The 13,963-nt window shown below is 35.8% G+C and overlaps 1 protein-coding gene across 3 annotated transcripts in view; it reads right to left on the reverse strand.

The window, feature by feature from the left end:
* The window catches only part of LOC113094766 (protein FAM19A1), a 41,177-nt gene extending 27,498 nt beyond the window's left edge, over nucleotides 1-13,679 (reverse strand). For all 3 annotated transcript variants that reach the window (XM_026260429.1, XM_026260427.1, XM_026260428.1), the window contains exons 1-2: nucleotides 13,550-13,679; nucleotides 12,574-12,703 (exon numbers count right to left, since the gene is read on the reverse strand). In XM_026260429.1, coding sequence (XP_026116214.1) covers nucleotides 12,574-12,703; nucleotides 13,550-13,558 — 139 coding nt within the window. In that variant the 5' untranslated portion in view covers nucleotides 13,559-13,679. The remainder of the gene's footprint in view (nucleotides 1-12,573; nucleotides 12,704-13,549) is intronic.
* Between the last annotated feature and the right edge of the window lie 284 nt (nucleotides 13,680-13,963).

The following is a 13,963-nucleotide window of genomic DNA, read 5'->3' on the forward strand; positions in this document are numbered from 1 at the left end:
ATCTCTTTGGAATTGAGTCTTTGCAACTTTACAGATCTTCTTTATGCACCAAGAGCTTGTAACACTCCAAAGAGAAAGGAAAAATCAGAATCGCATCGTATGACCACTCTAAAACTAAATGTTACATCACTTCTGCTTTCATAAGTACTTGTTTATACACTTCAGGTGCTGATCTGGTAATTTCAAGTTGATTTGTATTGATATGTTGTGCTTACATTTTCTCTCAGTTATTGATTTTGTATATATTCCCTTGCATGGTCAGAAACATTGCATTGCCCACCATTTAATCATTGACAGTTCAACATTAACTTTTGACTTGTCCTCAGAATGTCTGTAGCAATTTATCTATAGTTGGGACAGTTTATTCTCTTCCAAACTTTACACAAATGAATTTGCTGTATTGTCACTCCATAGCTATAATAAGTTAATGACACTAATGTTCAGTGCATTTCCACTATATGCTGTGGAATTCATGACCTCAATCTGAATTCTTGAAAGTGGCATCCAGACTGGAGAGAAGTCCTGTCCTTGCTGAAGTGAGTCATTATTTTGAGCTGCGTTACGCTACAAGTGATGTTGAATGGTTTAAAATTCATTGCCAGAAATTTTGCTTCCTCTCAATGTGGTTTTCATTTTCCTGCCTGCACAACGGGTTTTGATTGATTACTCCTCTGCATGGCTGATGGCTGCAACTTTCGCATGCAAAACAGTTAAATTGCCTTTCCACCTCTACTGCTGCAGGTACGAAGAGGAATTGTGTGAAAGAGAGTAGGTGTGAGGGTTGATGCACAAGGGGAAGCGAGAAAGAGTAAATGATAGAGACATACAGAGAGATGGCATGTTTATTATTGCATGGGGATCCTCTTATTGGGTCTTTGTGGCTGTGAGCGACATGAGGGGACAAAGTGTAGTGTAATTAATTAAGCTGTAGGCGACCAAAATCCATTTTTCTCAACCACCGCCTGTACACTTTCAATTACTCCTGCTGTTTAAACAATTACATACAAACACATTCTTGATACACCCTCTGAATTATTCATCATCTTCAAAAGCCATTTTTGACTGCAAGCCACGAACTCAAACTGGTAACTGCTATAGAAGACTCTGAAAAGTGGAGATGCTTTTTTTTTTTTTTTTTTTTTTTTTGTGAACAGTGCTGGGAAGTAACTGAAAGTAAAAATCACTACCTAACTAATATTCCTCTTTATATGTGGCATTTGAAAGTCTGGTTCATTCTGGTGAAATGGAAGTTTGTGAATGGTCCTCTCTCTCATACAGTATGTAATGTGGTTTATATTCATTTATAAAACCGTTAGTTCCAGTCCTTGATTCTGACTGTAAAACAGCTGTGTTTTATTCATGATAAAGCACAGCTATGACTGCTTGACCAAATTATTCTGTGTTACACCCTTAGTAACCATAATTCGGCTATATGGTTAATTATAATTATAACTTCTTTTTTTTTTAAATACTGCAACATGCAATGCATTTATTGTATATAATTAACTGATGAATACATTTATTTTGAGACAGCCACCATAATGTGAGAATTATAATCCACAATATTGACGGATATTGGCAGAATTTTTTTTTTTTTTTTTTGTGGGTCATAAATCCTGGTTCTATTCTGTTTAAAGAAATATGAGTTAAACGTGTGAATACATAATGTGTGCATTTTTGGAGTAAGAGTTTGTTTGTTTGTGGTGTAACGAAGCACTGATCAAAATTAAATGGAAGCAATCGCAATTGAATATGTACAGGTTTGTGTCATGTTATATTATTCAAAATATCATTCACTGCAGATTGATTTTGAATTCCTGGTAGAAATAAGAAATATTAGTGTCATTGTAACCAAGTATTATCATAAATAGTGGTAAAATATCAAAGCTATCTAATCTCAAAGTCAAATTATTGTAAAAAAAAATATATATATTACTCTAACAGCTGCCAAAAATAATCTATATATTTATAGCTCCACTGTGATTTGTGAAGGAGAAAAAGAAAATAATTTTTTTTTATTGTTTTACAAATCTGTTCAGGTGCACAAAGCAAAACCAGTATTCTGTCCACTTCATCTGGCCATGCATGTTGGACTTGTATATTGACTGTCATCAGCTATTCCCAGACTATTATTCACAAATCACAAATGGTTTGTTTCCTTACACAAACATTATGCTGAAAATTTCCATGGCATGAAAGTTGAATTGTAAGCGATACAGCACCACACTGTCCTCCACCCTGGAGTCTGTTGCTCTCTCTATATTTGTTCTAATTCTGGAGCTGTCAAGTTTTGTTTCACAGAAAGAATACATTTAAAACTACAACAGCAACAAAAAACAATAAGGGCAATGTTTGGCTATGCATCAGCAGCTCAGATTTTATTCCTCCCTGCTGAATATCTGAACATCAGCCTGAACTCATCTGCAATATAGATTTCTCACTTGCACACTGGAAATTGTTTGTTTGGAAAGTGATGGCACAAACAAGCCTATTAAACTTCTGCTGTTTGCGCGATATGAAATCAATTAGAGGAGATTAATGGATAGAGCAGATCAGTGTTTTACTGTGCTGTGAAGACTTTGATTACCCCAGCAAATCCCCCTTGAAACCACAAATCATCAAACAGAGAACGCAGCTTCATATCATCAGTATAGTGTAGCCAAGACAACATCTGCAATATGTTTCTTTAAGTTCTACGCTTGTTGCATCATGGGAGATCTGGAGAGCATTAACACTTTGGACCAGACACAACATACAGAAATGCTCAAATTATATCAGTTCTCAGGTTTCTTTGTGACATTTAACATATATTTGCTATATAAACAGTACTCACCCACTTGTTTTCATGTTTATTGTTTTACAGAATTTAATCATGGTTGACTTAATTTGACTTTGTTGCCACTGATATATAGAAAAAAACTCACTTTATCTTATGAAGTGAAAAATTTAGAATAAAATAAAATGAATAATCTTCCCACTGTATATTATAATGTTGTGATGCCTGAATTCACTTGTAACGGTTACATTTTTAACATTTATTTTATTTTTTTATTTTTTTATAGAACTGACTCAAATCTATGAGACACCTGTGCCTTTGAGGGAAGATTTGTTGTCTAGCAAGACAATGACCTAAATCATAACACGACAATGTTAATATCCTGGGATGGTCCAGATCTCAGTCCATTTGAGAATTTTGGAGTGGTTTGAAAAAGGCTCCACTCACAATCTCCATGCAGCCTGGCTTGGGCAGTTGTTCAGAAAACAGTGGCCAGATCTAAATCCACAGACTCTATATTAGAATTTCTGCCAAAGATGGATCTACTAAATACTTGATTTGAAAGAGTTGAATTTCTTTTGCACATGATTATTTTTGACCAATTTGTAAAATAAGTAAAAAAAAAATTAAAAAATCTTCTGTGGTTCAATGTTGTAAAATATGAAACATGAAAACTGAATATTTATTTGCTGTTCTATAACTATAATTGATTTTGACCCATTTTTAGAAATGATTACTTTGCATTGCCTAATATTTTTATCATGTTAATCACAAAAAAAAATTTGTTTGTTTGTTTGTTTTTGTTTTTTTGCCTCAATGTTGTAAATTCCTAAGGGTGTGAATAGGCTACTTCTTTAATATGCACAGTTAATATATCAGTTTTGGGAAAGTTACTTTTGAAAGTAATTCAAAACAATATTGCATATTACTCAATAAAAAAGTAACTAATTGCATTACTTACTTTTTATAGAAAAAAAAATAATGCATTGAGTTGCTTTAATAACTTTTTATAACCTGGGCTTGCTAATTTGTTTTTTAATAACAAAAAAAAAACTGGAACATTATATTTTTGGCAGCTGTAAAGGCCCTTTCAGCGCAAAAGTGAAATTGATAAGCCTCAGGCTGCAGGAAGTCTGCACCTCATTCCCAATTTCTCTAAACACAGGGACAGTTTGAGAGGTGTCAGTGAAACAATGGGAAAACAAAGGAACTTGTGTTACTTATTTGAACTCAGATATTTTTTTGGAAATTTACATTTGATGTGTTACTTTACTAGTTAAAGTATTGTGATTAAGTAACTTGTAATCCACTACCCCCAACACTGGGCACCCTATTGTTGATATCGAGGACTGGTATTATGTGTCACTAATAGTAAATATATGTTTGGCTTTGACTACGCATGTTTAACAACTTGAAATGATGAAAGATCCAATAATATGTAGAAGTTTTAAGAAAATAAAAATAAATATAAATCTGTAGATGTCACATGTCTAGTAAAATTTATAAGGCTGATGTAATAAAGTTGATATTGCTCTGGCAAGGGTAATATGTGGTTGTATGTGTCTGGTAGCTTCAGGTATCGTGAGGTCAGATCGGCATTCATAGAAGCACTGTCTGGAGCAGAGAGAGAGAGTAGTGTGACAGAGAGCAGATGGAGGACAGCCCAGGGGCTGAGACTGTACGACTCTCCCATTGTTCCTACAGGCGAGCTGGCACTGTCAGGAAGATTGGATGGAAGCAGGAGAGATGGACGGAACGTCTCTGCTAAAATAATGTGCCTTTAGGAGCTGCATTATGTAAGGCTATTAAACTGTCAGTGTGTGCTGGCGTACATGCGGAAAGATAACCTTTGTTTTGCAGCAGATGAAAAACATATTCCATGCTTGTTTTGATGTAGCTACATCCATGGCCTGCATCTGTCGGTGTGTGTGGGGGGAATTATCACAGATGACTGTCTTCTCTCTTATGCTGCTGAGATATATTTAATACAAAGAAGGACAAGCAGGATGCCGTGCCGCAGTCGAGACCTGATTCTGTCAGAGGCACTTTGTAGGGAAATCTTCGGGCAGCTTCGACAGCCTCGAGATGCGGATGGAGAACCAGTATCCAACGTCACCTCTGTTACTGAGCTTTATTGAGCCCTGCTGGAGATCTCCTTCAATGAAACTCTAATGGCAGAGTGGAAACCAGACGACGCTTTGATTCAAAGAGATCCGGGCATGTCGTTTTTGCAGTCTGGGAAGGATTTGAAATATTGCCAGATTTCCAACAATGAGTGCATTAAACTTCAAGTTAAAATGACGTGAGTTAGGGGTTGGACCTTTTTGTTTATTCAATTATTGGCTAACATAGAGGTCTATATGATACCTGAAGAGAGTTATCTGTTAGGATTCCCATTTATCTCAATGGTAATTGCTCGGCTGGCATTGGGCCAGGCCTGAAAGTAAGTGACCTGGAGGCTGCCATCTTCATGGATGCTCAGCTCTGCTGCCAGGTTGTTTTGAGCCAATTAACTGAACTTAAATGGCATGTAACTAATGACTGTAGAGCCGAGAGGAAAATGATGTCATGATCACACTGATTAGATAATGGCAACACAAGAATGCACACAAACACTGAGCAGGGAATTCAAAGGCAGCAAGAAAATGTATTTGTGTTTTTGTTTTGGGAGCCTCCTAAAAAGAATCAGTCTGATCTACAGCAATATAATAGCTTGTAAAAAGTTTCATTGCACACTTCAGCTCTAAAGTATTTTTAATATAGACCTTCCTTTTTCATGCTTCATTTATACTGAAAGAAACCTTGCTATTGTTATATTGTTTACATTTAATAGAATTCTATAAACAACATAGTTAAATATGATTTCATGTTTTATTTAAAAAGACAAATGATTTTAATTTTTTCACTATACTTTCTTTTTCAGGATTAAGATTTTCATCTTGAAATGACAAAAACATGAGCTTCTTTCAAATCTATCCATCTGCATCAGTTTTGTTAATTCTAATTTATTATCAGTGTTATCTCACTTTTATCCATTTTTGTTTTACCAGCAAATTGAATTAGAAAAAAAAAGAAATCAGATGTATGAACCAATCAGCACTCTCATGGTATGAAGGTGCTTATTGTGTGATAGTTCACAATGCTTTACTCCATATCCTCAGACAAGCAGCAGTAATAAAACATTTAATATTAATTTCAATAGAGTTTTAGGTAAATATTCAGCTGTGAGGAAATCTGAACTGACAGGAGATACCTTTAACAAAGGGTCTGAGTAGAATACTTGCACTCTACAAGAAGATGACAACCTACATAACCAGTAGACTACTCTGCAAAAAAAAAAAAAAAAAATTCGTAATCAGTCATTTTTGTTCTAAACATCGTTAAAACATAATAGTATTACTTGAGAGACAAAATTGATATCAAGACTTTTTGTTAGATTTTGCATTCAATTTCCCAATGAAGTAAGAAAGATAAATAGAATTCAAAATATGTTTACTAAAATATAAGGTATTTATATCTTAGACAGTTTTACACATAAATGTATCTTATTTTAAAATCAGACTAAATGCAATTCAGAGGATTGTTCTAATGTTACAAAGACTTATTGTTAGACCATGAAATCATTTTTCACTATTTTTTTGGGTGGGCCTAAATTCATGTCCTGATGATGCATTAGAGCCACTGAGCATGGCCCCACCCCTAACCCTATTAGAGGTGTGTCCGAACTTTAAGTAGCGGTGCACAGGCCGATCTTTGTATGACATCAAAGTACCATCCAAAGTACCTCCTCCGGGAGGTCTTGAGCTCCTGCCCCTTTAATCGGCGATGCTAAAGTGCCCCCAGACAGCGATTTCTACCAAGGAGGAAACCATCCCCCCACCTGATTGTGCCCTCTTAACGCCATTACACCCCTGCCTCACCGGAAATGTGTGCACGCCACTGTTTTCACAGCTTCATGTCCAGGAAGAGCTTCATTGATCAAGAACCTATAATAAATAAAGTGAATCTGACAGAAAATCTATATTTCCTAGAAACTACGCAAGACCGATATGATATCTGCCCTCTTAAACCACAGCAAGAAGCTCATAAGTCACAGTTGTGTTCCTGTTAAGGTAAAGAGGCAGCTGAATCACAGTTATCGGATTAGACTGCTGTTATTTTCAACATAATACAGTTAGCCGCCAGTCTACTATTAACACTTGCACTTTAAATCTCTGATCTACCCAGGTCGATTCCGGTGTGGTTGTTTTTATAATAGCTTACTTGTCCTTGGACTTAGTGATGGTCTCCCAGGGGCCCGAGAAACTGTGTCTGTGTTTGTTTATAAAGGTTTGGTTCAGGTCTCGGTTTGTTAAAGATGGGTTATTTTCTACATCTGGAGAATTCAGACTCATAACACTAAAACATTGCAGCTATGCATGCATGACAAACACAATTTGCTTAGTGCTGTTGCAGCTGTCAGTGCTGAATAAAGACCTGGTCTCATGAATCACCCATCCTCATCTGTCTGTCTGAGGCGGAGAGTAAGAACAGCCGGCAGCACATCTGTGAGAAGTGCTACACGTTCCTCTATCTGTCTGTCTCTCCATCTGTCTTTCGCTCTGTGCTTTTCACTCTCTCTAGCCCTCATTTCTTACCCATATCTATATTTACAGCTAAATACATATAATCATCGATTTACTTCTAAGCAGCAAGTAAATCAGGACTTGTGAGCCCACACAGAGCAGTCAATGTTCACACATCACAGAGAAACATTAAAACACTATAAAGGTACTATAGGCTTATTGTTTAAGTAATTCAGATTTCTCAACATGTTTATCAAAATGTCTGTCATGTAGACATTTTTTAATTGTTAGATAGATATATAGTCATCTGTATTTGGCCTTTGAATTAATGCATTTAATTTATCAAAACGTAAGCCATGAGAAACTTCTTTACAGTTTTTAGCTGTTCAAAGTGGCTTGTTATACTGCTTGATACTGCAAACTGGTATTTCTCATCATATTATTTTAATTAATGTATTGTCATTATTCTAAACAGTGGTTTGTAATGCAAAGTGTTTTACTGTTTACTGTTCTTCTAGTTTTTGTAGTTAATTTCCTTTAGCGGCTGATGAATTCGAAGTATTGCACATTCACAGAAAATAGTTTACTTTAAATAAGGTGGATGGAACAGATCGTTCCAGTCCTGGCTCCAGATTGGTCAATACATTATTCAAGCACGGAGGGGCACTCGAACCCCTCAACACCATAAAGCTCTATACTGTTTTGTTTTTGTCTGAATTCAAACTTAAACTAAAGCTAAAACCTTGCTCTGTGCTTTTCACTCTCTCTATCCCCCACTTCTCACCAATCTCTATATTTTTAAATACATATAATCATTGATTTGCATTTCAGCAGCCAGTAAATCAAGACCCCTGAGACCAAAGAGCAACCATGTACACACATAACACATAAAAAAATTAAAACATACAATCCCATGCACTGTGGTCATGTTGTTTCAATGCATATAGTTGCAATATTTCAGATTCCTTGATGTGTTTTGCAAAAATTCTTGTCAGAAGTTTTATAATTGTTTAGAAATATATGTAATCATCTCTGTTTACCTTTAAATGATTGATTTTGATATATTAAAGCAATACGCCAGAAGAAACTGTTCTCTACTTTGATTCTACCAATAAACTGGGACTCTGTGTGGCTTATATCAACAACTAAATAAATGTAAATTTATTTCCAATTATTTAAATAAGTATAGTATTATTCATAGCATTATGGAACAGTTTGTTTCAATCCTTGCTTCTAATTGGTCAATACGTGGTTCCAGTTCCAAATAGGGAACACTCAAACCCCTCCCCCTGCATTAAGGTGGTGATCCCAGTTGTGTTGACCAATCACAATATGGTTACAGTTTTGACCTGTTCACCACATCAATCCACAACTCCCCCATAGTGAACCATTATTTTTTATTGCATATCAGTGTTCTGTTTTTTCAGGGAGTTCATCTGCTATTAGGGATGCTCCGATATAAAAATTCTTGCTGATGTCAATAATTATTTTCTTGTAATGGCAGATGATCAATAAATGAACAATATTGAAGTTCTATAATATTTTCTCTAAATTAAAAATTTAACTTAAACTAAAAACTTCACTAAAACTAAAAAAATCAATCATTTTAAATGCTGCAAGTAGGCTGTGTTCAGAAATCACAACATTATAATATACATTATGAAAATGCATATTATTTTAAGATAAGCTAAAGATTAACTTTAACAGTGTAATTTAATTATTAGTTTTTAGGTGAACCTTACATGAGCGTAAAGCTAATCTTTATGTAATAAAAACAGGAAATGAATGAACAATTAAACACTGTTACAATATATATCCTTTATTGGCTGATACCAATCAATTAGAAAATATCTCACTTAAGCTAGTAACCATATATAATCCATTTGTTTCTTCAAGTGTAACAATTTCCTTAATGAATTTGCTTGATAAAATATTGTTTAAATTAAAAATTGGTTTCTTAATATTTTTATTATGTGGTAACTAATGTTAAAATCTATGTTGTCTCTACAACACCTTTTAGCTATGACTCTATTTGCAATGTTGCACATCTTATTGATTAAATTTGCTCATTTTTCTAACTATAGGCGGTTTGTTGCCAAGCAACATCATTTTGGCACATTAATATGTGCAGTTTATACTGCATAATAGTCAATACTGCATAAGTCAGACATATGTTCCCGTAAACCTTGACCTCTATTGAAATTCAAATAAAAATTTCAAATTATCAGTATAAAAAAAAAACATTTTTGCAATGGATGCATCTCAGTTCATCAGTTTCAGAACAACACCGTTTCCTATATTCGCAATTTCCTGCAGTGATCTTGGTCACTAGTCACATTGATGGTTTTAATGAAAGCAATTGTACCGCAAGAATTCATGACCTGTCAACCCTGATAATCAGGACAATCTACCAGCCCCAAAGCACTCAATACTTAAACAAATATATATATTTGTTACACAACACACACACACACACACACACACACACTCCCACACTCTCCAAAGCCACAATATCACCCTGACTGAAAAAAGCATTTACAGTTAGAGAACACACTTATCAACACATCAGGTCGACATAATCACACACGGTTTGAAAGCAGAGCAGATGTTGTCAGTTTGGCTGACCTTTCAACTTTTTTTTCTTACATGATTGGCAGTTTGAGAGGATGTTTGCTGAGCTTGATGTTTTTACAACATGCAAATGCATCCTGGAGCTACAATCGGTGCTGGTTGTTTGTGTTTTTCATACAAGACAAGTGGTAAAAGGAAATGGCTTTGAAGATGTGGTTTCAGAAAACACTGACATCTTAAATTCTTTCCTTTGTAAATGAAGTATTGCAAAAAAAATCACCAAAATGAATGTCTTATGGAGAAATCATCTTTTTGGAGCAGAATGGGGGTTTAAATATGAATTATTCAGTGCCTTTTTATATACTCAGTCAAGAAACATCTAAATGCCCCCAGTATTGTTCATCTTTCGAGAGAACATATGGACACTTAAATGTAATCTCTGTCCATTCACTCCATCCAGCACCAAATGTGAATTTTATGCAATGTCACCAAAGCTCATAAAAGCCCAATCTGTACAGTTTGTTTATCCGCTTTTATATTTAAATTTGGGGAAGTGGAATCCCAGAGCACTCACTACTGGTGGACCAATATATAGCCCTTCATTTAGGGTGAACATTCGATTGTTAAGAAATATTCTTGTGCTGGAGCTCAATTGTTTCATCAGGGCTAGATTTACTAACATTTCTAACATCTACATTCTGAATGGCATTGAAGCCAAATTGTTCAAATCCAAACAGTCAAAGCCTTTGATGCCAACAGAGGCAAAACTCCACCGACCTTCTGCCTTGAATCAGGAAAAGCATGTACCTCTATAATTGTTCTATATTCTGTACAATAAAATCAATTCCAATTCAGGATCTAATCCCAGTAAAGTGCCTCTAGCAAGATTAGTTAAGGTAAGTGGTACGGTCTTAAATTGCTTTTAGCCCTCTCATTTGAAGGTGTGAGGTTACAAGAAGCATTTGTGCCCTGTTTCAATTGAGGCGAACCTTAAAACCAACCCAGACCACCGAGATATTAGATAAACAGGATTTTCTAATAGATTAACATTCTGATAAATATGTCTGATATCCTCTTGACCTGATGTGTGGAAGAAAAACTAATAGTGAATATGTGTTCCCTAATCTAATATGTTACCGCATCCTGTCTACGCTATTGTTGAGGATGCAGTGAAGGTATATTTGAACCTGAACTATTGTTGAAAACTCCTCTCACACTCAAGGTGCTTATAAACTTGGCCAACCATGAGGTCTGAAAGCAGTGGTTTTCAGTTGGTGTTTTGCATGTGCTGACTAAAACAAAAAGAAAACAATGAAAAAAATGTCATTGTTAAATGGAATTAAAAAAATACATCTCGCTTGTTTAATTATGCTTAGTTAGCATAGTAGCTTATAAACTTGGATGGAAAAATGCTTTTGTTGCTGATGTTAAAAAAGTGACTCCAATGCAAATTTATTGGACATTTACAGATGGTAAAAGCTAGCCAAATTAGGCAGAGTTACTCGACATGCCCTCGGTGTCAAGTGCTTGACTTCAAAAAAGCATTGGGGAAAAAACTATGCAAACCCCAACATCATTAAATACAGTGTGTTGTGTGCAGTGAATTGTTGGCTACCGAGAGCTTGAAACCATCAAAACAATTCTGCTACTGTGTTGGGTTGCTGCTTGATAAATGTCCAAATCTGGGTCCTGCAGCTATGCCATACTGAGAACTGCTGTACTAGAAATTCATCCCCTGTGTGACGACTTTCCTGAATCAGACTGCACCAATGAGAATTCAATTAAGAAAAAGATTTGTTGAAGTTGTGTTGAGCTTCTTAATAATGCACTGCCTAACAAACCAGTGATTAAAACCTTCACCTGCAATTAATTTTGATTGTCCACCATGGTGGATTGACCAAAGTAAACAGCAGCCAAAAAAAAAAAAAAAAACTCAGGTACTCTGTTCCATTTCTGAGTGTCATATAGAAGAGGATATCAAAAATAGCTTGTGCAAGTAATGGATATTTTATTTTATAATGCTTAAATGTTTCTGTATACCTAAAATATCTAAATACTGTATGAACTATCATATATTGCTAATATCACAAAACATTTAATTACCTGCACAAACAAGCTACAGTGTTTGAGGGCAGGTCAAGATATTTGTGGATGGGTTATTGCAGCCAGCATAGAACATAGGCGGGAATTATGCAAATGTTTTACCCCGTGACCTCCATTCAGAGTCGATTCTTTCTTTTGGGAGACAATAACTTTATTTAATGTGCACTTTCGGCTATACAACTCATACAGCTACATTACACACTGCATGAAAGGTAATATTCGAAATGGCATAATATGGGCATTTTAATTAAAGTTTATAGCACTAGAGCAACTGGATTTAAAGTAGCTTAGATTTACTGTAAAACTAAGTCAAGGATAAACTAAAAACAAGGAGAACGTAATGGATTAAATGTACCCTTATTTTTAAGGTGTTGAAAGTGTGATGCAACTGAGGTTGTAGATAAAACTTGATTTATTTGGGGATATGGTTTAATCCTTCTTGATTCAGCCACTCTAAAAGAGATGAATACCTGAACCTTTCCCCCTACAGAGATTGAGAAAACATGCTGATGTCAGAGTGAACAATGAGGCAGGAGATGGAGAGAAAGAAGGACTCACCGAGGATCTGTATGTTGGTTCCGGGCGGGGACAGGTGCTGCTGGATGGTCTCATAGAAAGTGGCCTCACACATCAGCAGGACTGTCACACTGACCCACACCCACACCAGCCACGACATCCCAACACTCCTCTGAAGACACACAGAGAGAGGTCAGTAAACTCACACACTGGCTTTTCATCTCTCATGTCTATTCACTCCTACCTAAGTGCTGTGAATGCCTTGAAGGGATATATATATATAGATATTATGCAAGTTTGAGAGAACCTGACAGAACTTCTTCACACTATAAAAAATTATTAGGAATTTGTCAATAAAGTGATTATTTGAGTATGTTTTACAAGAAAAAGCTATTTCAGTTTTTATACTTTATTATTTCACATTTGATTCAGTGTTGCTATCCATTTCTTTGTAATTGTTTGTGAAATGTACCAGCAATTTCTTTGAGAGAAATTGATTATATACAACGATTTTTTTTTCAGTGCAGGGAAAATCTCGCAGATCTAGTCTTAATGCAGACCAACTTGCTTTCAGCCTGTTAGTGTGTTTATTAGGCCATTTAGAGATGAAAGTGCCAATCGGTTTCTTTTCCTCAGCCACCCTACAGTCTGTCTCCATCCTTGAGTCTTCAATTGACTATTCATATTCATAAATTAGAGTTATGACTAGGCAGTCACATTTTCTTCAGCTATCCACATAGCATGTACTGAAATTGAATGTCAGACAATAAAACTATAAAAACGTCTGCAGACGAGCCAGCCATTCAGTCTCATGGCATATGCTTCATAATGTAGGCTATGATAATAGTGTGAGATCAAATGAAGGTATTCATGCTGATCTTTCAGTGCACTCCTTTTTCACAGATTAAAAAAACAAGCATTTTTTATGCATCAAGGTAAAAACCTGAACATTACTATTGCATCAGCTGCATGCTGATACTTGGTAAAGAGAAAAACAAAGCTGAAACAACTACTATACCTGTATCATTCAGGGACAGCTGCGGGAGAACTCAACACTTTGCCCTCAATCCATCCATTGTGAGGTGTCCAGATATCCCCGTGTCCAGGTATTGTCGTCTTGTAGAAACTCTCAGTTCTTCTGTCTTCTCACTTTGAAGCCTGTAGCTGAAATCAGGGACACTGTAGGACAAACGAACAGCGAAAGAGAGAGAGAGCTATGATTTAAGCACGGCAAACCCGCTCATCTAACACTGGAATCGCCTCTTCACTGCTCTGAGCCACAGAGATGATTTTCCGCCTCACGTTTAAACACAACTGAAGGGCGGTACTCTTTCTCTTCCTCCTTCCCTCATTCTTGCTCTCTCTCTCTATCTCTCTCTCTCGCTTTACTCTCCCATTTCATCTCTATCTCTCTTACATACTTTCTCTCTGT

This window comes from Carassius auratus, unplaced genomic scaffold (assembly GCF_003368295.1).
Source record: "Carassius auratus strain Wakin unplaced genomic scaffold, ASM336829v1 scaf_tig00215416, whole genome shotgun sequence".
Lineage (NCBI taxonomy): Eukaryota > Metazoa > Chordata > Actinopteri > Cypriniformes > Cyprinidae > Carassius > Carassius auratus.